Raw genomic sequence first — 23,454 nt, 5'->3', positions numbered from 1 at the left:
TGTCTCTCTTTCTCTTTCTCACTTCTCTTGTGACACTAGTTTCCTGTCAGTATTTGTATTTGCCTGTCTTCTTATCCATGGTCCTGTGGTGCTGAGTGTCAGCCTTAGGAGTTTAAGGCATAGGACTGGAAGGTATCTCCAGGGCCATCTAATCCAGTGGCCTGCTATGGTCCAGTGTTGGACAGTAAGCACTTCTTGAAAGTTTAGAGTGAGTCCAAGGCGTTGTGTTTCCCTGGATGGTATTTACAAGCAGTGCAGTGCTTTGACTAGTTACTATATAAGATATTCAGTGCTGTGTTTGAAAGGAGTGTTCTATTGCAATAAAACCAAAATCATTCCTATCCAGCAGGAATTCACAGCAGGCGGCTGAATTCAGAATAAGCCATTTGACTGCATCTTTTCCATCAAAGGGCACCACTTTTCCAGTCAGCTTTGAGCTCATAGCTGGTCCTGTGCAGTTCATCAGACAAATACCATTCTTTGAAATAAAAGTTGGGATATTGTTTGGGGATTTTGTTTCCTTGATTTGGCCCTGTAAATGCAAAGTGGTTTGCACTGCTAGACTGTGGTTTCCCTTAGTTGCAAGTAGCAACATGATCCTCCATTTGCTTGGGAAGAATGTGGAACTGCAGATAGCTATGCCTCACTCCTTTTACTCTTTGGAATACTAATTACAAAAATCTGATCATGCTTCCTTTTCTGTAGAGGAAACAGGAACAGAAAGCTCCCGATAAGGATGCTATTCTCAAAGCAACGGCAAATCTGCCTTCTCACAGTGTGGATCGCACAGTGGCCCACCACAACATGAGGGACGTAAGTATGGGGTTTCATGTTTAAGTTGCATGTTAAATCTAGAGTTCTGCCACAGGAACAGCATTAGCTCACCTTCACTAAAACTTGAAACGGATGGCAAATGTAGGGCCTTGCATCTCTGTTCAAAAATAATATTTTTAAAGGTTTCTTTCTTCTTATACCAAGAGCTTGGATGATTTAAAACAGCCCTAGAAAGATAGCATTGATCTTGTCCCTGTTTCTTTTTACTTTTCATATTTCTCTTACAAGGGAATAAGACTCCTAGGGCACCTGTACATGAGCAGCAAGGCTGCTCCGATGCACTGTAATTACCACGCTACAGCAGACTCCAGCATCTTGTGTATCAGCATAACAGTGGGGCACTTTTAACTAAAGTTTGTCGAATGAGCTTTAGTTAAAGCAACCCTGCCACCATTTTTAGCACGATACAAGAGATGCTCCAGGCGCTTTAATTATCGGGGCTCTTGGATCTGCTCTAATTAAAGCATCCACCCCACCCCCCTCAACTCCCAGAGCACATGTATAAATGCCCCCAATTTTCACTTTCAGGATCTAATGTACTAGTATAGTATCATTCAGCTGGAATTCAAAATTCTTTGGGGTTATGATTTTTTTTTTTTTTAAAGAAGTGTTAGATCTATGCTCCCTTGCTTCATACATGCTTAATCTGAAACAGACCTCCAAATGTGGAAAATGTTACATGTTTTGTTCTGTTTTCGCACAAAGAAATTAAAAATGACTGTGTCTTCATGTCTCCGTCTATCTTTATAAAGAAGATTTGAACTGAAAGTCCAGTGCAAATGCAAACTGTGTTCCCTACAGATATATTTATTTTATTCCCGTATTTTTGGTTATACTTCATATTAAGATCCATAATGTTAAACAGTTACTTGTTTGACAGGTCACCCAACTGCTTAGAACAGTCTGTAATGCTTTGTGCTGATATAAGCATAATATCTATTGATCAGTTAGTAAATACATTGCCTGTGTCTAGATGATGTTGGTTGGCTGAGCCAGGTTTCTGGTTCTTTTTGTTGTTGTTCAAGTCTCTCTTTTTCAGAGCTCTAAGTTTCCACTGCCTTGTCTTCAACGGAGAGGAAGCATTGCTTCATGTTTCATATTGCCATGTGCTTGACGTAGCCTCTGTCTACATCTTCCTTGTTTGGGGCACTTAAAACAAAGCTGGATAAAGTACTAGTACAGGGAGTAATTTTGTCCAAGGCAGAGCAAAGATGGGGTGGCATGAAGGAAGCTTATGCAGCTGTCTTCTCTGCTGTACCTGTTCTGAGAGTGCATTCTGCTGTAAAATAATTCAATAAAATATTGAAGGTTAAAAAATCAAATATGTCTTTACCATAGTCTATTAATGAAGTGAAGATAGAATGTGTAACACATAGCATGTTTAGTGACCAATTCAATCGGTCACTTATGAGATGTTCTAAAAGAAAAAATCTCTATAGGAGGGGGAAGTCCTGACCCATCAGTATGGGCATGTATTTCACAAGATGCAAGCATTTCTTGGGCTGCTTGTACTTGAAAGAAAGGGGTGCTAATCAAGAGAACTTATTTCAATAGGAGTAGGGGTTCCACTTCTAAAAAGAGCTTCCTAGTATCTCTGCAAAGCCTGCTTGATTGTCTGTCTCCCCCCCGTCCCCTCCTTACAGAGGCCCTTGTAGTGTTGGGACCTTTCCCTGTGAAGAAATGAGCTTTCTCAGTATCATTTTCTTTTATGGCAGGAAAAGCAATGCAGGAAATCAAGCTTTCAGCAAGGCATTTCTTGCCCTGTGTACCACTGCACAGGAAACATGCCAGTGTTTTTTTGTAGGCTAAACACAATGAAAAGCAAAGCCATAATGAAACAACCTTCTCCACAGGGGGCAAGGGCATAGCACAGATGCCCTAACAATAGATGTATTAAGAGAAGATGACTGTTGGTAGCTTCCTGTATAAATGTTTTGATGGTTTCTTTTCCTGCAGTTCCAGACAGAGCTCCGGAAGATCTTGGTTTCACTGATAGAAGTTGCACAAAAATTGCTAGCACTGAATCCAGATGCAGTTGAGCTATTTAAGAAGGCAAATGGTATGAACATATCCCTACCATGTTTTATGAAGCAGACCTTTTAAAAAGTATTCAAAGACATGTTTGCCCATGTTATTGAAAGCATGTAGCCATGTCTCACAAATTATGCAGGTTTGGGATGGGATCATTGGGACTCATCTGGGGACTCCTGATTGACAAAGAAAGTACTATTGCATGTTGAAATGATACTTAATCACAAGACATCAGTGGTGAGGCTTGCATGTAATGGCACACAGTCTTGCTTCTAGTTAAATAGACCTGCCCAGGTAGCAAGGAAGTCTTTTTCACCATGGCTTGCAACATGGAAAGCTGTTGTAGCCAAAGCCCCAATGAAAGTGTAGGTGAGCAATCCAGCATTGGCAGAGAGCTTTGGAAAAGCTCTATCTCTGACTTGATATGTTTGAGATGAGAAAATCAATGCTTCTAACTTAACAAATGTGGTCTTGGATGGAGCAGGCTGGGAGCTGTAACGTGACCATGTTGTTGTTCGTAGCCATGTTGGATGAGGATGAGGAAGACCGAGTGGATGAAATAGCCCTGCGACAGCTCACAGAAATGGGGTTTCCTGAGACTCGAGCTGTCAAAGCCCTTCGTCTAAATCAGTAAGTATGCCCAGCAAACTACCAGGTTGGCAATTAATGAGGCTACCCATGAACGTTATTACTCGGTGTATTTTCTGTAAACAAACAAACCCGATCTTTATTTGAACCACCTGAAACAAGACTGGATGAAGCACTCTAGTGCATGGAACAGTCCTATCTAAGGTAGAGTACAGGGGATGGTGTGAAGAAAGCTTGCACTTCTGTTTTATGTGCCATACGTGTGCTGAGAACATGGCCCGCAGGCTGTCAGTCTGGCACTGTTTACAAGTATTGAACTCTCAGTTTAGAACCCCTTATTTTCTAAAGAAGAAAAATCTAACCCATTTTTAGAGCTGCTTTAGACTTCTTATTAATTTCTAAAGAAGTTATTTGTATCCAGATAGGAGTATTGAAGGCTGTTTTCTTCTCCTGTGGTTACATAACTTTTTATGTTGTACTAATCCAGTGTTTGATTTTTTTTTTTTTCCCTTTTTTTTCCTCTTTACTTTTTCCCTACCATTTGTCTCCATTTTCCCCTGCCCTGAATTTGTGGCTCACCCAAGCGTTCACCTGCTTTATAGCAGATCATGCAGATATTGAAACTATGATCAGAGTGCTCTGTTGGTCTTTTCAGGAGTGGCTTTTTTTCTTTTCAACTAGGTTCACTTGCAAATATGGGCTCTGTTCAAGGTGTGGATGCCCTGCCCTTGTTCCAATGCTCACGTGGGCTCTGTGATCCAGACTTTGGGAAGGAAAGGTGGTCCTATCTCCTTCTTATACCAAAGTGACCTGTTGCTCCCAGTAAACTGTGCAGTTGGAAAATATTCGTCTCTATATTTTCTTATTTCTTTTGATCAGAAATAAAATAGGTAATAACAGTGATACTTAACCATGATCATGTCTGGGTATCAGAATGAACTCTGAGCTATGGTTTCAGGTTCTGCACCAACTTGGATAGATGTTTATTTTCTTTGCCATATTAGGGTTTTCTCTACAAATCCAAACTCTAGAGAGTGACTTGATCTCTGACACTGAGGTTTTGCAATGACGCTGAGGTTCTTTCACTCCCTCAAATGTGTTTGAAAGCACTAGGTTAATGTTGCAGTCAGATTTGAACCTTGACTTTTTCCCTACTCGGCAACTTCCGTTCCCCTCACTGTAGCTCCAGAAGAGGCTTCCTTTGGTATCCATTATATTTCAGAAAGGTAGTGTCTGAGAAATTGCACCAAAGTTCTTTTGTAACCAAATGAGAGGAAAACTTCAAGGAAGGGCATTCATATTTTGGGATTTCACTGATATTACGAGTTAGCAAATCTGGAAGTTTCAGGAGGAAAAGCCAAAGGTTCTGTCAGCCGGATGGTTCGTTACTTGTTGAGCTTTGCTGACTCCTCATGTTTCTGTTAATTTTGCCGTAGTATGTCAGTAACACAGGCCATGGAGTGGCTGATTGAACACGCAGAGGACCCCATGGTTGATGCACCACTTCCTGGTCAGACCTCCTCAGAAGCTGCAGCTGAAGCAGGCGCTTCCTCTGCCGAAGCAAGTGCTGGGCCTAGTTCAGAAACCGGTGGTGAAGAGGCCAAGGATGAGCTGACAGAAATATTCAAGAAGATCCGCAGGAAAAGAGAATTTCGTCCTGACCCACGAGTATGTATTTAACTCTTACCTCTCTGCATAACAAGAATATTACAGCACCAGCAAAGTTCAGATAAGGCACTGTGCATCTTGCAGGGCCTAATATATATTTTGCTGCTCTGGCAGAATTCTGGTGTCTCTGAAACAGAAAATACTGGGGTCTGCTAGAAGACCATCAAACTATCTAAAGCCATACAGCTGTGCTCCAGTACTTAAATATTGATGCATTGAACGTAGGACATTGCACCTGATATCTTTTAAATCTCCTAGCACAGACTTCTGTAACTGTTCTACTCTACTCACTGAAGCTGGAGGAAAGATTGTAGTTATATGTATTGGTGAAGAAGGGTCATAGGATATGTGTTACAGTGTCTTAAAGACTCTAGCTGTGCAAATTAACAAAATAGCAGTAAAGTGTAATCTTGAGATGTTTGCAAAAGTAATGGGAAAACTGCTGTTTATCAGAGGTCAGTGAAACAGTTAAAAAAAAAAAAAAAAAAAAAAAAAGAAAGAAAGCTGATCCCTATTCGAAGCTATTTATCATAGGAGGAAAAATGTGCAGATGTGTGTGATAATTTCCCCTTAAATGCAGTAAAAGGTGCTCTTCAGGATTCTGCTTTTACAACTAAAGCAAGAATATCCAGTTCCACTCCTGCAGCTTCAGTGGGAATCCAGCCCAACTTACTAGCTGATGAGACAGGTGTGAAAATTACTCATCGCTGAAAATGAGACTTTTAAAATTATTTGCGTGTGTGTATCTAAACGTGTAATTTTCACAGCTGCGTAAGAAATCTAAGGAGAGGAGTAGGTGCACTTATTACCTGTCAGACCGTGGCATGTTGTCCTGCTTGAGGCAAGTTGATTAAAACATCACATACATGGACTGAAAGGAATAGTAAAGCTAAGTACCAAACTGGAAGCTTTCTCATAATTTGCATAGACTGGAAGCAAAGAGCTCGGTGCTATTCTCTTGATAGGTTTGCACTGCACAGCGCAGCATATGGCTGGTACCTGAGCTAGTGGTAGTGCCACTTCAGCACAGAGCAACTTGCAGACCTTCTTCTAAGAAATGGAGTAAATTAGCCTGAGTGGAGGTTTGTGTAACCATGATTCCTGCTTCTGGTACCCGAGCAAAGTTATTCAGAGGTGTCTGAACATCTGGGTGCAGCACTGCACAGGGTATCAACATCTTCGGTTGATCCTGAGTAATGAGTTAACTCTAGATTGTCCACTGTACTTGAACAGAATTAGGTCTGCGGGATCCAAACAGTGCCCTCTGCTTCCCTTACAAGTCTGTAATTATTCACAGGGTCTTTCTCTCCTTCCTGTTTCCCAAAGCACTTCAGATTAAGGTTTAAGGGTTCTCATTCCTCTGATCAGTATTCTAAATTGTGTTATAGATAGCCAGCTGTTTTGAAGAGATCAGGCTAAATGCACTTGTTTGCTGTTTTACAATCTGTTTTAAATGTACCCACCAATTAGTGGATTACACATATACTTAGGATTATTTATCACTAAGTAATCTGGATCCACCCTGTTTAAATGGTTTACTTTCTAAGGTTTAAGGAAGGTTATCACTGCGTAATATCTCTATTTTCTACAACACAAAAAAATCCAGTAGTAGCAGTGCCGGGGGTGGTGGAGGGGGTGCAAGCAGGTTGACCTCCCTGGGTGCCAAAGCAAAGGGGCCCCAAGAGGTGCTGCTCAGCTGGGGTGGGGTGTGGGACAAAGCTGCAAACAGCTCATTTGGGGACAGGGAAAAGTGACTCCCACCACTACGTCCACTCCCAGGCCTGCATGGGAGTGTGTGTGCCCCCCCGGATCTGTGCATGGGGCAAGGGCAGGCTGCCACTGTGGGGTTTGCCCTGGGTACCAAACTTAATTGTTGTGCCACTGAGTAGTAGGAAGTGGACTAGATTCAGATTAATGTGAAACAGATTTGGAATTGCTGTTTGGGCAGCACCACAAATATGTGGAGTATTTGGCTTCAGACCACAACTAAGAGAGGAAGCTCCTTTAAAGGTAGTGGGATGAAGGTCAATAGCCATGATATCACCCTTTGAATAGAATGATGGGCTTCTTACCAAAGTAGATGCACCCTGTAGCTCAGTCTCATGAGGGAGGTGTTCACAATACAGGTACCTCTGCTTTTCCTAGTCTGTTTGTCTTTCCAGCATGTACATAATTATCCAATCCCTAGAAACTGAGTAAAGGATAACAATGTCCGAAGAGGATTATGGCATATGAGAAGTGACTGCTGCAAACTGGAGCTGCCTTTGTCATAGTGTCAATGAATGTTTTGAATCTGAAAGTGGCTGTCAAAATCTGTTTAGCTATACAGACTCACCCCTCTAAAATCAAGGAGAGGCTGAACCTGTGGGTGTATACTAGGTAACGAGGGAGAGTGAAGCATGTACTTTCTGTTTGCAAGTACATACAAAATGAGTGCAAAAGGAGATGCTTAAGTTAAAACAATCTGTCCTCCTAGACATTTTCTTTAAGCTTTAACTTTCTTACGAGATGGCGTCTTGCTTTCCTGCAAGTCCTAAGTCTCTTAGCTGTCACAGTGCACAGAAAAAAATGAGTGCCATGGCTCGTATACTGCACATGCTGCAGTAACTAAACCCCTAACAGATTTAATTGAAAATAAGCCATCTGATATTGTCCTCTTGCAGGTAATTAAGGTGAGGAGCAAGAAAAGAAGTAGTGTTAAGATGAGTTCCCACCCCCTACCCCAAACATGTTTTTTGTAGGGATTACTAGAGACAAGTTCTTTTATAAGACGTTTTGCTTCCTTATAGGTAAATTTTTTTTATTAGTGTTTTTACATTTGCCAAACTGCTGTGTCAGTGCTGTACCGTGAATACCTTTGTCAACAAGGTCTCTATCACATCACTTCCAGACCAAGAGCAGTAATGGGTGAATATTATACTGTAATGGGTGAATATTGCAAACTTTAATTCAACTTCGTAATGTAATTCCTATGTAATGAGTGGTTTATGTACAGTCGTAACAGGGCCATCTGATGCTATTTAAGAAGCAACTTGAGTATAAAATAATCCCCCAATATTCAGCATTGTCTGATGGTGCATTAGCAACTTCTTTTCTGAGCTCAAAGAGAAGACCCCTTCCTGAAGATGAATAGACAGTGCTTTCTAAAGTGGCTACCCTTAAATTATAAAGGAACTTTTTATAAAATAATTCTATTTAGAAAGAGTGCTCTGATAACTGAATGACTGTATAAAACACAGAGTTATTTAAATTTGTCAAGCCCTGATGGAACTGGAACAATATGTCAGCAAATGGACCGAATAAAGGAAAGTTGGAAATTTAATTTAAAAACATGTTCTGAGAATTTTCTGCTACAGAGACCAAAGCAGTATGCTGCCAAAAAAAAAAAAAAAAAAAATCCAACTTTTCCTGCATATGTGTAGGAGGGTTGGAGAGTAGAGGTAGCCATAGCAGATAGTGGTTTCAGCTGCCAAAATAATCCCACATTTGTGCTGGGCCAATGAAAGGATGGCTGCATCTGGCACACCACTTAAGAGATGCTCGTGCCTTCTTCAGTAAGACCGTAGAAGGACCCTTCCTGTAAACTGCATGACACGCAGCAGGATTTTCTTTCTTCCTTTATGTTGTTGAACAAGGTTCTTTGGGTAAATCTGATGTCTTTTATTAGACCAACTCAAATAGTTGGAAAAAAAAGTTTTTTGCAAGCTTTTGGGTACAAGTACCCTCCTTCAGGCTGAGGAAGGACTCTTGTTAAGCACTCACCATAGCTCAACCTCTTCATCTCTGAAAACAAGCAAGCAGTGGGCAACAGTAGGCAAATAAAAAGAAGCCCCGAGCAGTAAGGAAAAACAGCATTCCATTTCTTCTCACCCAAATGAAACGCTATTGTAATTTAAGACATGAATAGCTTCTAATAAACGCCACAGTGCTGGGACCATAAACTGTCCAAGAGAGACAAGCTAAAATTAATTAAGATTGGTAGCGGGATTTAATTCAGTTTTAGGATTCTTAATATTTACTAACTGGTCAATCTCAAGACTGACCAGTTAGTAAACATTAACAATCCTAAAACTGAATTAAATCCCACTACGAGTTTTAATTAACATTAGCTTGTCTCAAGACTGCTCATAAAATGGCTTCTTTTTAATACCTATTTAAAATACTTCTTGGTTTTTAAGACTGTAGTTTAATGTGAGCACTCTTAACTATTTACCAAGTATTCACTTCATCCAAAATGGAGTGAACAGGACTTGCTGATTGCTAACAAAATGACTTTAGCTGTCCAGAAACTATTTAGGTTATCTACGATATGCAGACCTAAGGTATAACTTTACCTGGGTTTTAACTTACCTAGAGAACAGTGTTCCTAACAAAGGGTCAGATGCTTTCACAGGTGTTATCTTTGTTAAAAGCTCTTCAAAGAGACTGACATATGCTTGGTGATTGAAGGTACCCATTGTTTTGGGCTGTTTTTGATGCTGTTTTCCTTTCTTTTATTAATAAAAATCATCATAGCAACTAATTGTGGCTATTGTGCTAATCTTTGGCTCTGGTTTCCAGGACAGCAAAGGAAAGAACCTCACATAACTAAAGTGCCAGGAGTCACAGCCTTGAATTGGCATGGAAAGAAGCAATTAGGATTTAGCCTGCTGCTGCTGTGCTGCTTGACTACAGCTTTGGTATTTTGGGGGGTAACATAAACTGCTACTTGACAGCTTGACACACCCCTTTCTGTCCCACCAAAAGGCCCTGTATAGAAGACAACAGGATGTTGTTTGTTCCTGTACATGTAGTGGCTGCTATAGACCAAGTTAAATGTTGCGTGTAATGAGCTGTGTCATTTGATTTAGGCCGTCATTGCCCTGATGGAGATGGGATTTGATGAAAAAGAGGTGATAGACGCACTCAGAGTAAACAACAACCAGCAGAATGCCGCTGTGAGTTCACTGTGATTTTTATTCCATATTGTCTTCTGAGTTGAGAATTTTGGTGGCCAGCCTGGATGGTGTTTTGGTCACTTCAGTCCAAACTCTGTTAAACTGCTTGGCTGCTAATAGACCGGTCCCCATGTTGACTGATGCTGAAGCAAATGTTGCTTAATACTAGGCACCCTTCTAGCTAGATGAAACCACTGTGGAAAGTAGCTGCTTCTGGGGTGGAAGATGGCAGCCAACCAATGCCTAATGTGAAGGGAATGGTTTCCACATGAAAATTGTTCAGATGAAAAATTTTGGTCAGGGATATATATGTGTCTGGTTTTTTTAGGCCCGCCTTTGGAAGCTGTGCCACATGCTGTGAACAGCAGGACCCCATAAGAGTATATGCTGCCTAAAAGAGAAGGCCTGAGTTAAGATAGCCGCTCCTGAAAGTTGAATCAGTGAGTGCCCCTTCATATTCAGACTGGGAAGTCCTGGAGACTTTTGGTGTAGGAGACTGACTGTTCTGGACCAAGCAGCAGGCCCGCAGGCTGACCTGTATAGAGACACCTCACCTGCTTTTTTTAAATCCATGTGCCTGGTGCATTTTTTGCTGTCTCAGACGTTTTATGGCTATGCTCCAAGAGGCGGGGGGAAGGGTGCTTTAATTAGAGCAACTCTAAATAAAGTGCCCGGAGTATCACGTGTATCAGCGTCCCCCTCCTGAAAAATGGTGGCAGGGGGCACTTTAACTAAAGCCACAATTTCTCAGTGCGGAGATGCTGATGCACATGACACTGGAGTCTGCTGGAGTGCAGTAATTACCACGTATTGTATGTATTGTATTGTAATTCGAGTGCATCAGAGCAGCCTCTCTGCACGTATATAGGTGCCCTCAGGTGCTAGACCTACACCCAGTGACATGCAGGACTTCTGCAGTCGCCTTCAATGGGAGCAGCATCCCAATGAATAATAGCTGATGTGTTTAATACATGTGGTTCAGTCTTTCAAGCCACACACAAGGAGAAGTTATTTGTCTGGAATGTCCTAACTTGCGCCTTATTTATCTGAGAGATTAGATGTGTTACCAACTTGCATTTTAATAGAACTGTTCCTGACTTTGTCATGCCTGCTGGGTTTTTTTGTTTTTTTTTACAGTGTGAATGGCTGCTGGGAGACAGAAAGCCCTCTCCAGAGGATTTAGATAAAGGAATAGACACCAACAGCCCTCTCTTCCAAGCCATCCTAGAAAACCCAGTGGTACAGTTAGGACTAACAAACCCTAAAACGCTATTAGGTAAGTATGTCATGGGCTTCTGGCAAAGAAGCATCACCTTTGCAGTAGGTAACAAATGCAAAGTACTATAACTGTAGTGCAGTTAGCAATATGGATGCTATTACTGTTTCCCCTTTAGTCGGACTGAAGGCTTGTTTTTTGCTATTGTGTATTGCTCTGTGGGCCTTTCTCGGCTTGAACACTTGTGAGACTACCACAGATGTGACCCTGAATTCCAGGGCAATTGCTGCTACCTGGAACACTCTGAAGCCCCTGGGTATTCATGAGGATCTGAGAGACCCCTATCCACATTTTGGCAAGAAAATTGGAGACCTGTGTTTGAAATCTTCAGTTCCTTGTCTGCAAATAGTGGGCAAGAGAGAGCATGCTGCAGTACAATTGCTGCATAACTCCCTGCTGAGTGGGCAGCAGTTGCCTGAATTTAACCAAATTGAAAGCTGTGAGCTAAAGCCTTGTCCTGCCAAGGCTGAAATATTAGCTGTGGACACATGCTGTCCCTTTCTTGGAGTTTTGCCCTGTAGTGCCTCTCTTTTCTTGGTCAAAAAGACTGCGCCAAGGAAAGGTACACAGTTGATGAGCCCAAAAGAGAATGAAATGCAAATCTGTGGTTGATGGGTCACTAGGGAAACTTCTCACAGGGAGATAATACTGAGGGAAATCTTACTTTCCATGCTGCATATAAATGACGTGCTTATTCTTTAGCCTCAGTGTTGCCTGGGCTTTTTAGGTAAGGGAATGCCTTTAAAGAAAGATTGCCTCCCTGTTGCTTTATGATAAAGCTTTTGAAAATACCTACATTGATTAAAATGCTGACTTTAGCAATCACTTGCTAAACTTGCTTCTATTTAAACAGGAGCAGAACCTGCCCACCCTGATCTCTAAATAAATAGTCCCTTTATTTCAGAGCAGTGGCACACTACAGCTCAGGGTATAAAAATAGAAAATGAGATGTCATTGTATACATGTCCAAAGCTTGGATGAGGACTGGAGCACAGTACTTTGAATGATACATTGGCAAATCACTAGTGTCTCTGATTTTGGTAATAGTTTCATTTAATTAGAAAAGCATTAATCATAGTAGAATGATAAATCTCTAGTCCTGCATAGTGCAATCTCTCGTCCTCCCCCAAAAGTGTAGTCAGGTTTCAAAGTATGAGATCTGTATCTTATTCTCAGCTCTGCCAGAGACCTGTGACCTTGAACAAAGTATTTATACCTTTCAGAGATGCTGGATATTCATGGCTTCCATTGCCTATAGTGCCAGTTCCATAGGATGTAAGACCCTGCTCTCTGATAAAGGGGCTGTGTAAAGAGATTTTTTCAGAGATGCAATCCCCCCACCCCCTCCAGCACACAACATCCAGGGCTGACCTGTGGGAGACAATAATTGAGGCTCTTTAACATGCTGTTTCCAGTTGAAGAAGCAACCTGGTGAAGATAGAACTGCAGGTGGCGTTGCCATGTATATAGAACATTTGGAGAAGAGCACAGAATATCTAGGGTATGCTCACTCTTGGTTTTGACCGAATTGTGATGGCAACTCTCTGATCACTTCCACAGTAATTAAAACCAACTCCCCTTATGTAAAACATCCTAAATACTTGGTCATCCTTAGCTAAGTACTTCTTCCTTCTCTTGGCAGCCTTTGAAGACATGCTTGAAAACCCCTTAAACAGCACTCAGTGGATGAATGATCCAGAAACTGGGCCTGTCATGCTACAGATCTCTCGAATCTTCCAGACGCTGAACCGCACGTAGAGGGGGAATGCCGATCTACTGTGCCACTTCTACTGTCCCTCGCTTTGTGTGTCCTGGACAAGAGGGAACATAGATTGTTTGGGGGGTGGGAGGGTGGAGAGTGGGGGGAGAAGGAAGCGGGGTAGCTTATCTGGATAGACATCTCTCCAGTGAGCACATGTGTAGTTATGGCCAAGCTTAAGTTAATTGCCTTGTGGGCTTAGTGTTAGCAGAAAACGTTTGAAGACTTGTTTGAGAATTTTTTGTTTTTTCTTTTAGGGGGTTTTTTTGCTTTCAGGTGTTAGATTGAAAATAAAATATCTATCCAAATATAGAAAAAGGCTTTGAAAACAATGAAGCATATGGTCGTTGGAGAAAGTGATATGATGACATCGATCATGTTTCAATCTTCCTTGTAAAAGGCCTGTGACAGTAGTTTTACTAGCCGGCAGTTGTAGCATCTGGCTAGTGTTTACAAAAGGTCACTGACCACTAGCATAGGGTAGGAATCATCTTGATACAGTGTTAATTTATATCAATATCAAAATGCAAAGTGCTTTTTAGGAAATTTATTTTTTACAGAAGTCCAAATATTGAGAGTGCACATTTCTATCCAAGCTTGTTAGTCCTGCATTCTGATTTAAACAGAGTAAGTCAAAGATGGCATTTCTTTAATAAGTAGCATTCCTTTTCCCCTATTTATTATTTCTGCCTTAGTGGTGTTCCAGTCCTACAGGGCTTGTGCATTTGCAGGAGACCTACTCAAGTCTATTAAAGATGCAGTATCTCTCTTTTTTTACAAAACATAACTTGCTATACCAGCACTAGGATTCTCTCGAAGCATCAGTTCATAGGTTAGTCCTGGTTTAACGTATCCTAGGTTAAGGATGCATCCTCGTGGCATTTATTTTCCTTGTATGAGAATGTCTCAGGAAAGGAAGCATTCTGTGCTGCTGATGTCTCCTTTTTCAGACTCTACTTGCAAAAAGAAACTGGCTTGCTTGGGTTTTCACTGTAAGGTGGCCTTAAGTGAAAACTGAAGTTCTTAGGTTTGTGGTTCCCTTGGCTTGTTTATGTTGCATCAAGCACTTTTGAAATATTTAGGCCTTTCCAAATAAGGTGTCCTGTCGTGTCTTTTCCCCACCCCACCCCTGCTTTTTTTCTTTTCTTGTACACCTTCGAAATAACAAAAATGTCAAGCTCTGTCTTCCCTGGCTTTGTTGGAAGGCGAACTAGAAATCTCAGCCTGGATAGATGAACTTTGTTAAGCTTCCAGTTTTTTTTAAAGCATGGGAAACCAAATCTTACACACACATTTCTTCCTCTGACCGTTTATGATGCATTTGAATTGTTTCAAAAAGGCCAAATATTCTGATGAAGAAAGGCATCACTTTTCAGGCAAATGAAACTTGATTCTCTCATTATAAATCCTGCAGTTCTCCCCAAGAAATGTTTCATCTTGCCTTTCCAGCAAGATAGGGCCCTGCCTGGTTTCAACTATATTAAGTGTGTGAAGAAAACAAATCTTTCACACCTTCTTTAACCAGTGTAGTAGTGTGTGCCTCAGGGAGATTTCTCGAATAACTTTGTTGCAGGTCACCTTTTAAAGCAATCGCTTACTGAAGGCAGCTAGCTTCAGTTCAAAAACACACAACAAGTTTTGGCCTGATCTTGGCATCTGTGCTGGAATAGTATGCAGCTGAGGTACTGACATTGCCAGTTTCCCATAATTAGGGTGATGGGTGGGGAAGTTAAGATGGCTTAGATTTTATCTTGACTTACTATCCCAGTTTTTGTGATGTCCTATTAAGTTGGCTATACTTTAGAAAGCTGGTGAAGACTGCTAGTTTTAAAAATGAAAACAAAGACCTTTATAGAATTATTGCCTAGCTTTTGATTTCCAAGTTTAAAATTAACTTTTTTTTCAGGACCTTTTTGCCCGGCATGTCCTCATCTTCCCCTCAGTCTAATTGACGCTTTGGTTTGGGGTGCTATAAAGAAGCCTGGTCCTGCCACATGGCTTCTCAGATCAGTCCCACTAGTTTCAATGCCACTGCCTGTAAGTTATGGGCCATAGTATACAACGCATCCTAACAAGGGGCTTTGAAAGATGTTTCTCCCATCAGGACTTCCTTTCTTACCCCTGCAATTATCCATTTGGACTCATACCCAGGAATGTTACTGTTTGAAGTTCTACACCCTTGAGTATCTGATGGGTATGGTTTTCCCTCCCCAGCATTTTTGTAAATAATCCTTATAAACTGGATGGATCCACACTCTGGTGACCTTTACTGGCTTCTCAGTTGACCACGACTTGTCCTTTCCTACAGCTCAAAATTTAATTGGACAAGCATTGAGACAGCAGCATAACCTGGAAACATTAAGGTCCAATCAGGTTCCTATTAAAAATCAGCATCCAAGTTCCCATTGGTTTCAAGGGCGTATGTTCAGACTCTTAAGAACGACATGAAGTTCCACGTTCAGATACCACCTGCACAGTCTCCACGCCATATATTTTTTTTTAACTCTTCATCTGGAGAGCAGAATATTTTACTCTTTGGAGTCCTTGAAAACCTCTGCATTTTTCCCTACAGCAGGGAATTGGTTAGGTCGCATGGTTTTGTCAGTGCCTGATACTGAACAGTATGCATCTTCTACATTGGATTGATCTGGGTGACAGAAGTCAATCTAAACCACATCCTCTTTGTGACTAACAAGTTCAATACAACAGACTCTTTAAAAACAGCTTTTTCTCCAACTGCAATTAGGAGACTACACTAATGTAATAAATGAATATTAAAAGCAGGGCATTTTTATTTTAAATAACTTTGCAGTTATAGTTAGAAACCTTATGATGAAAGGGATCCTGCATCTTTAAAATGCCTAAAAGCTTTGAGTATATATGATCAGTTTTAGAACCTGCTTTTTTTGAGCTGTACAGGTGAAGTGTAGGAGGTAAAAGAGTGGTTATTATAAAATATTCTCCTTGAAATCTAAAATGGCCTTGTTTTTTTTGGTATCACTTTTAAAAAAGATGCTGCTTATCTTTTAAGAACTTACGTTTCCAATGGCCAGTAGTTGGAACTAGCATGACATAACAAAGATGTAATGTTTTCCATCGAGGCTTAGGAACGAATAACATCCTTGACGTAGAATGCCACTTGAGGAATCAATCATTTCAGCTCATTAATTTCATGTATTACTCATTCATGCTGTATGCTGCCAATAACCATGAAGTTGAAAGTCCAAAGGCACGTGCTGTGAGTCATGTGGATTTCTACTCCAGCAAGGTTAATGTAACATACAGTGGCTGGGGAGAGATTCTCCTGTGCTTCATAAGACTGAAAGCCTAAATGTCCCTGCATTGACTGTTAAGCTGGGATTCAGCATTAGCAGGGCCTGTTCTCCAGGTAATGAATGTGTAGTGAGTGCACTGTCTGGGAACAATAGCCCTGTTCCATGGGTAAAGATAAAAGGGCTATGAGCTTTGTCCTGCAGAACAGTGGGTGGTCCTTAATGGTGCAAGTAGATACGTTGTAAAAACGCAGTGGGATTACTTGTGTAAGGAAATGCTGCTCACAGAAATAAGAATTTGTGCATCTCCTAAGGCCCCTGGCAGATGTTACAGTTAAGATGCAATGAGTCTGTTAATCACATGGCAGATAGTAACCCAGCCACACATGCAAGCAGTTAACGGCACCACAAAAAGGGAAATCAGCCACAAAAATATCACACAAAACTCTTAATGTTTTTGTGGCTGATTTTTCCATTGTACCCTAAACTGAGCTTGTGGCCAGGTTAGGACTGCACCAGGCCCTTCAGCCAGCCCAGTGTGGTCCCTGTCCACTGATGATCACAGATCACTGATTGTTAGTTAGATCCAGAACCACACTAGGGCTTCAGGTGGTCCCAGAGTTGGTTCAAGGCATGGTGTAGTCCTGTCTCCACTTGACAATCAGCTGATGGTTGGCCAGCTCTAGGGTCTGCACTAGGACCAGTTGGACCCCTGGTGTGGCTCTGGAGCCAGCTGACAATCAGCTAATTGTTGAGCACCCAGTTTTCAATTTGCTGGTGCAGGAGGAGTCCAGGATCTGATCCCTGCCATGTATGTGTGACCTGGCAGGAAGCATAATTGTTGGGACTGGGACCAGATCTCATTGTGCCTTTAAACAAACATCTGTCAGCAGTCTAAGTTTAAATGAAAGCTACCAGAGGGCTATGGCAGTGAATCCAGCACCACCACTGAAAGTGTCTCATTGCCTCATCAGAACTAGGTCAAGGGAAGAACTGGAAGATGGATGAAATCAAGGCAAAGTGAGGAAGTGGGGCAGGTAGGTGGGTTACCTGCTGCCGTATTGGCTCCTTGTTGGTCTTACACTAGGTCTATCCCTGCTCCATCAGTGGATACAGACAATCTCTTAACCTTTTGATATAATGTGACTCTCAGAAGCTAGCTAGCTATTTATTTAAATATATATAATTTATAATTTTGTCATCACAAAGCTTTGATATTTTTAATAGAAATATATTATATGAAAGTTTGTTCTCAGGGCTTCATATTTATACTGTCTTTATAGGGGGGTACATTTAAGGGGGTGTATTTAAAAAATTTTTTAAAAAGCTAGTAGTTACTTTGCAATTTCAATGTTGGTTGGTCTTGACCTGTAAAACCAAACTAGCTCAATACCCCTAGTGAGGCTACAGTCATACGCAGGTCCAAGAATCTGCCTTTTCTTCTTTCCCCAGAGTGTGGGTTTCCTTTTGAGATTTGATGCCTTGTGAGGTAGAAATGACCATGCCAGAATACACGGCAGCTTTGCACCTCGTTGCTCTTTACACAGTTCCAAGGATGTTTCTGCCTTGTGCACAGAGGGAAATAGAAAACCAGTTCCCGCTGCTCTTAGCAGAGTAGCCTTTAGCCCTGCATTCCGCGCAAAGGGCAAGGTGAGCTGCCACACAAGCTTTAAAACCTGCCAGCTGATTGCTCCACAATTAGCCATTTGCAGCCTGTCTGTCACAGTGTGACCAAGACACCCCCCCCCCCCCCCCCCCCCCCGCCAACCCTAGTTCTCATGGAGTTCTGAGAATGGCTCTTGGTACCTGAGAAATGCTTGAGGAGCCTAATCCTTTCCAGCTGGAGCAGTCAACCTTCCTGGCCCTGTTTTAAGCAGCTTTGGCTTTGTGCATTTCAAACTGTTCGATTTAGCGTGGCATTAAATGATGAATGCATTATAGTGCTGCATTGGCAGACCTCACCTAGGAAGCAGGCAGTGAAATTTGTTCCCTTTAACCTGAGTTTCAAATGACGGTTTTCCAAAAGTAGTAGGCATGGGATGGCACGTGTTGTCCGAATTAAACGCCCAGTGTTTCTGCTTTATTAAGTGACATTTTTATCACTTGGCATGTATTGCGTATTTCTAGGACTTTATAAAGAGCTGGTAAAATAACAGGTGGATATTACATCCACCACTGGGTTTAATAACACAGTGACACTAAGATCTTTTATAGAGGGATAAAAATGCGTGCTTCAGGGCATAAGCCAATCATTAAGTGCATCTTCACCTTCAAGCTAATTATTTCTCCAAAGCATTTGGTGCTGGTCATTGCCAGAAATGGGAGAGCTAACTGGCTTGGCCGCTGGTCTATGCTGGTACAGTGATTCCTTTGTTACTACAGAAGCAAAGCAAGCAGTGTGTGTTAACGTTTACATGTAAAAAAAAAATTGCCATGTTCATTTGCAACACTGAGTCATAACCAACATGTGATGTACCTCTTGTCCTAGGCTTGAAGAACTTAAATGCAGGGCCTGTCTGAAGCATATGGACTTTAATAAATGTGAATACATTACATTCTTACCGAATTTGGTTATAGTTTTTATATCATGTTGTGGAGCGGGGAAATTGTGCTAACACTTTAAACTAAACCCTACCAAATGAAACGTGTGTTGTTACCTGTTGCAGCAGGTAACAAACACCTGTAGAATTTTTTTTTATTTGCAAGAGCTGTTTTTTATGATGGGTTTAACCAACTGTACAAGAATGTGATTTGCTATACAGCACTGACCACAAGGTAGCACTAGTGAAGTTATACTGCAAGGTACCGACTTAACAATGTTCTTCATTTCATCTGTGTATAAAATAAATTAGGTCCAGTATATGGTCATTTTTATATGGAACTGACACTGATGTGTGGCATGCACAGTTGTTTTTAAGATGTTACGTTACTTTTTCTGAAGCTTAACTTGGGTGGATTTTGACAAACCTGGAGAATTCAGGGTTCATTCTAAAGGATGCTAACATGGGTCAATGACCTCTTGCATATCTGCCAAAAGACTGAGTAGTGGCTAATGCTAATACTAAACCTTTTTCATCCAGTTTCAGTTGAATACCATGGCCCTACCAAAAGATCAGCGCAGCCTTGTTACTGGTTTGCAGGCATTTTATTTGTTTTTAATCTTTTTTTTTTTTAATTGGCTGAAATATCTTCTCAGAAGGTATCAAGAATGTTGGTTTAACTGACAAGTCTGGCTTTGCTAACCACTGTATTAATATAGGCAATTGTTAGGTTAGACCCATGTGCGGGACTAGAATGAACGCTGAGTCTTTGAACCTGCACACACATGCACACTGAAGACACTGAACCTGAATTGTTAATGTGTGTTGTAAATTTATAACATATCTTAAAATAAAGGGTTTTTTGATTTTATTACAAGCTGTTTCTAAATACTTTGACAAGGAACAGGGAGGTTCCAAACCCACGTTCCTGACCCATCTGTGTACCTCTGGGTGTAGAATTATTTCTCTGTAAATAAGTTGTCCATTCCCCTTGTCCCATCTCCACCCTTCCACCCCCACATCAAATCCGGAACAAAATGTGAGCAGAAAAGACTGACTCTGCATACAGTCAGTAGTCCCCCTCTTCCAAACAATTCATCTATTTTTGTGGTAAAATTCAAGCTGCAGGTTGGAATGGAGTGTAGGCCCTCTGTGCGAATGGGCCGTGCAAATCATGCAGTTGTTTTGGGTCCCTGTTGCATTACAGTTATGTATTTGTTACAGTCATCCAATGCTCACACCTCTACTGTTGATTTAAGCCTGTCCACAGAGCCCCTCAAAAGTGAGCTCTGCTGCTGGGAGTATGGCATGCCGGGGATCACCCTGTGTTCGCGACTTGTCGAACAGAAAACGTCTCACAAACTGCAGTCCTGCAAGGGAGTGAAGAGAGAGCTAGCATCCTGTGGGGTCCTGAGGCAAGCTGCGATGCGTCAGTGTCTGCCCAACCCCAAATGGTCATCCTGCTTCTGAATTGCCAGTGCTGCTGCTTGCTGTGTGGGAACCTGCTGAGAGGCTTTCTCCATATTCTGCCTATGCGTGGTTGCCTTGGAGGCAGTTGAGTAAGGAAGACGTGCATCAGGTGATTGCTCTGGAGAGTAGGAGGATTTATTAGCATTTTTACCAAACATACAGAGCAAAGAAATGAAGGGAATCTATCATGAACCAGCAACTGTTCATCCAGCCTTCTGCAGCACGTGGTAAGAAATCCAGTGTTACTTTTGTCATGTCCTTTGCCAGGCAGGCAACTGGTTGTATTCCACCCAAAAGTCCTTTGGCACGTTTCCCCATTTGTTTTTGTCAATGGTTCTCTGCCACATCAGACTCAAGGCACCCCTTGTTATGCTCAAGGCCCACCTTGGAAAATGCTATCTCTTTGCTTTCACTCCTTTTTTTTTTTTTTTACTACAAAATGGCAATTCTTCTGTCACAAAGAACTCAAGCCACAGCAGGTCAGATGTTTTTTTAACAATATGGATTCCTATTTGAAATCTCTGGGTTTATCTTGGGAATCATTTATACACTTAACAGTACTAACGATGTGTGGTACCCTTGGAAAGATCTCAAGGTGCTCCAGGTGCTGTGGCCCACTAATTGAGAATCACTGGTTTATCCCATGCAGGGCAGCATGGGCCAATACTAGGAGGCTTTAGTGGGCAACACATTTGCATTTGGAAGCATTTTCGTTTTAGAGTAGTAGGTCTGGATATAGGAAACCCTGGCTCTCCAGTAGCTGTTGAAACCATCTTCAAAACAGTTTGCTGTGTATAATTAGGTAATGGTAATGATTCTTGAAACTGAATCTAAACTAGCATAGCAGGTTTGTTCAGAATCTACACCTTAAAAATTAAAGTAGCTGGCATCTCAGTAACTAAAACTAAGTGTCACAATGGGCTGGTGTTTGTAAAGCTCTGCAGAGCTGGAAGTGCTATGCAAGGGCATTTGTACACACCACGGGATTTGATCCTCATTAATTAACCATGCCACATACATTCTAACCTGGGTTAATTTGGTGCATCAAATGTGTGTTTGCTTCATACCACATGCTTAAATTGGATTATTCTCAATGTTATTTTTCAAGAGTACAGAACTGACAATCTGACCACCTTTTAGCCCCAAAGTCCTGTTGCATTTGCTTGATAGAGACCTTGTAGTCAAAGCCTGTTTCTATTCTGCAATAGGATTGAAAAAGTGACTAGTGTACCATGCTTTTTGAATAAACCTCACCTCATTAATAATCTTATACCTCATTGATAGGTGCAAAATTGAGCCAGTATCCAGGCTCAGATTGAGCCTTTGCTCAAAGTTGGTGTATTCTGAGGTTTCTGCCAGCAAGATATTTCTAACCCTGCCTTCCACTCCTCTTCTGCAGTACAGACCCTTCCCTGCCTCACGTTTTTATCCTGAACAGAAGGTAGTGAGTGACCCAAAAAATGGGGATGGAAGTCGGTGCAAAATTGTTGGACCAGCTCTTGATGCATCCCATCAGGACTGGTTTCCAGCATTAAATGGAATTAGTTGGCAGACTATGAAGTCCTAAAATGTGGCAATTGATCTCAGACAGACCACAGCCATGTCAAGAAGGGATGTAGCCAGCTAATAACTTGTACTACATTTGGTCCTATTGCTAAATGCAGTTATCCCACTGTAAGAAACCCCCAGAAGGATCAGAAAAAAATCAGCAAGGAGAAAACTGCTCTAGGGGAACAGTACAAGGATGCTTCAATGGTTATTCCATGCAACATGGCAGGACAGAGGGAAACAGGCCACAGGTCAGAATTCGTAGTATTAACTCCTTCCTTTTTCTCACCCAAAACTGCTTATGAACTCAAAACTTCAAGATGTGGGAAGTGGAAGTAAACCATAGCTCAGATGTATGCTCTCACAGGTGGCTTTAGGCTGGCCAGAGTGAGGACATGGGAGTGATGGCGAAAGAACAGCCAAGTACAGTGTGGCCTGAGAATCGGTGCCAGTGGCTGAACCCTCACGTATCTAGTAGCATTAAGAATCCTGTGTCATTTTATGGAAGTGAGGGAAAGGACACAAGTAACTCGAGATGCGAAAGACCAGGCAGCTCTTTACTGAAATAAAACTGGATGGGGCGGCCAACAGCTTCAAACTTGAGAGCCTAAATGTAGGTGCTAAACTAAATGGCCTGACTTTTAGAGGTCCTGTGTGTTCATGATTCCCATAGGAGTCACCTAAGGCTATGGGTGCTCAATGCTAAGCATCTCACCTTTTTTTTTTTTTTTAAGTATGTCTCATCTTGGCATGAGGGCACTTGCTTAACTCGGGGCGGTTGAGTTTAGCCGTTGTTGGCCATGTGCATTATTTAAGTATGGGATTGTCTGGGTTGGTTAGTCCATTGCCTTCTTGCAGTATTTCTGTGATCAGTAAAACACTTCTCTACCCTGTTTGGTTGGGCCCAACAAACTAGCGTGAAGATGACACTGGCGGTTGCACAAAAGGCTGTCTTGCTTCACCTGGAAGAGAGTAGCACGTGAAGCTGTGAGCTTGTTTAACAGGTCAAACCTTAGATTCTTGCCAGTGTGCAAGGTCTGCTTCAACCAACCTTTGCAGAGATCTTCAAAATCCACTTGTTCTTGGCAAGCGCTCTTTAAATTGCATTAAATGTTTAGCTTTCAAATCTGCGCTGCAAATGCTAGAGTGCAGCTGCTGGCATGGTTCTCTTTCTGCTGAGACTGTGTCTGCACTTTTGAGTCTTACCTTCTCCTCCTCACCACCCACACACCCAAAATTTCATACTGAATTATTTATTCACTTTACTTCTCCACATTGTTCCCTGCTGCTGCTACCAAAATAACGTTGCTTCTAGGCTATTTATTGTCATTGGTTGGCTATCCTGAATGATGCCAGCATGGAACTTCTTAGGTTTCCTGCACTGGCTCTGTTAATGGTTGTGTGCGAGGGGGATTAGGACATAATTTCTGGATTCTTTGGCAACGGTGACTTCTGTTCCCATTTTTGATCATTTTCATGCTTCTTGCAAAAAAAAGGCAGGAGCAACATCTTTAAGCCTTGTGTTAGGCAG

General features: G+C 41.7%; 1 protein-coding gene across 1 annotated transcript in view; it reads left to right on the top strand.

Moving 5' to 3' along the window:
- UBAC1 (UBA domain containing 1) overlaps nt 1-18,102 on the top strand; it is a 29,872-nt gene extending 11,770 nt beyond the window's left edge. Inside the window, exons 4-10 of the mRNA XM_090022057.1 lie at nt 706-813; nt 2,791-2,893; nt 3,387-3,495; nt 4,890-5,121; nt 9,972-10,058; nt 11,196-11,334; nt 12,977-18,102. Of these exons, the coding sequence (XP_089878183.1) occupies nt 706-813; nt 2,791-2,893; nt 3,387-3,495; nt 4,890-5,121; nt 9,972-10,058; nt 11,196-11,334; nt 12,977-13,092 (894 nt within the window). The 3' untranslated portion in view covers nt 13,093-18,102. The remainder of the gene's footprint in view (nt 1-705; nt 814-2,790; nt 2,894-3,386; nt 3,496-4,889; nt 5,122-9,971; nt 10,059-11,195; nt 11,335-12,976) is intronic.
- The last annotated feature ends 5,352 nt before the right edge of the window (nt 18,103-23,454 follow it).

This window comes from Crocodylus siamensis, chromosome 11, assembly GCF_052110815.1.
Source record: "Crocodylus siamensis isolate JL-2025a chromosome 11, ASM5211081v1, whole genome shotgun sequence".
In the NCBI taxonomy this organism is placed as follows: domain Eukaryota; kingdom Metazoa; phylum Chordata; order Crocodylia; family Crocodylidae; genus Crocodylus; species Crocodylus siamensis.
This window is presented reverse-complemented; position numbering and strand designations above follow the sequence as displayed.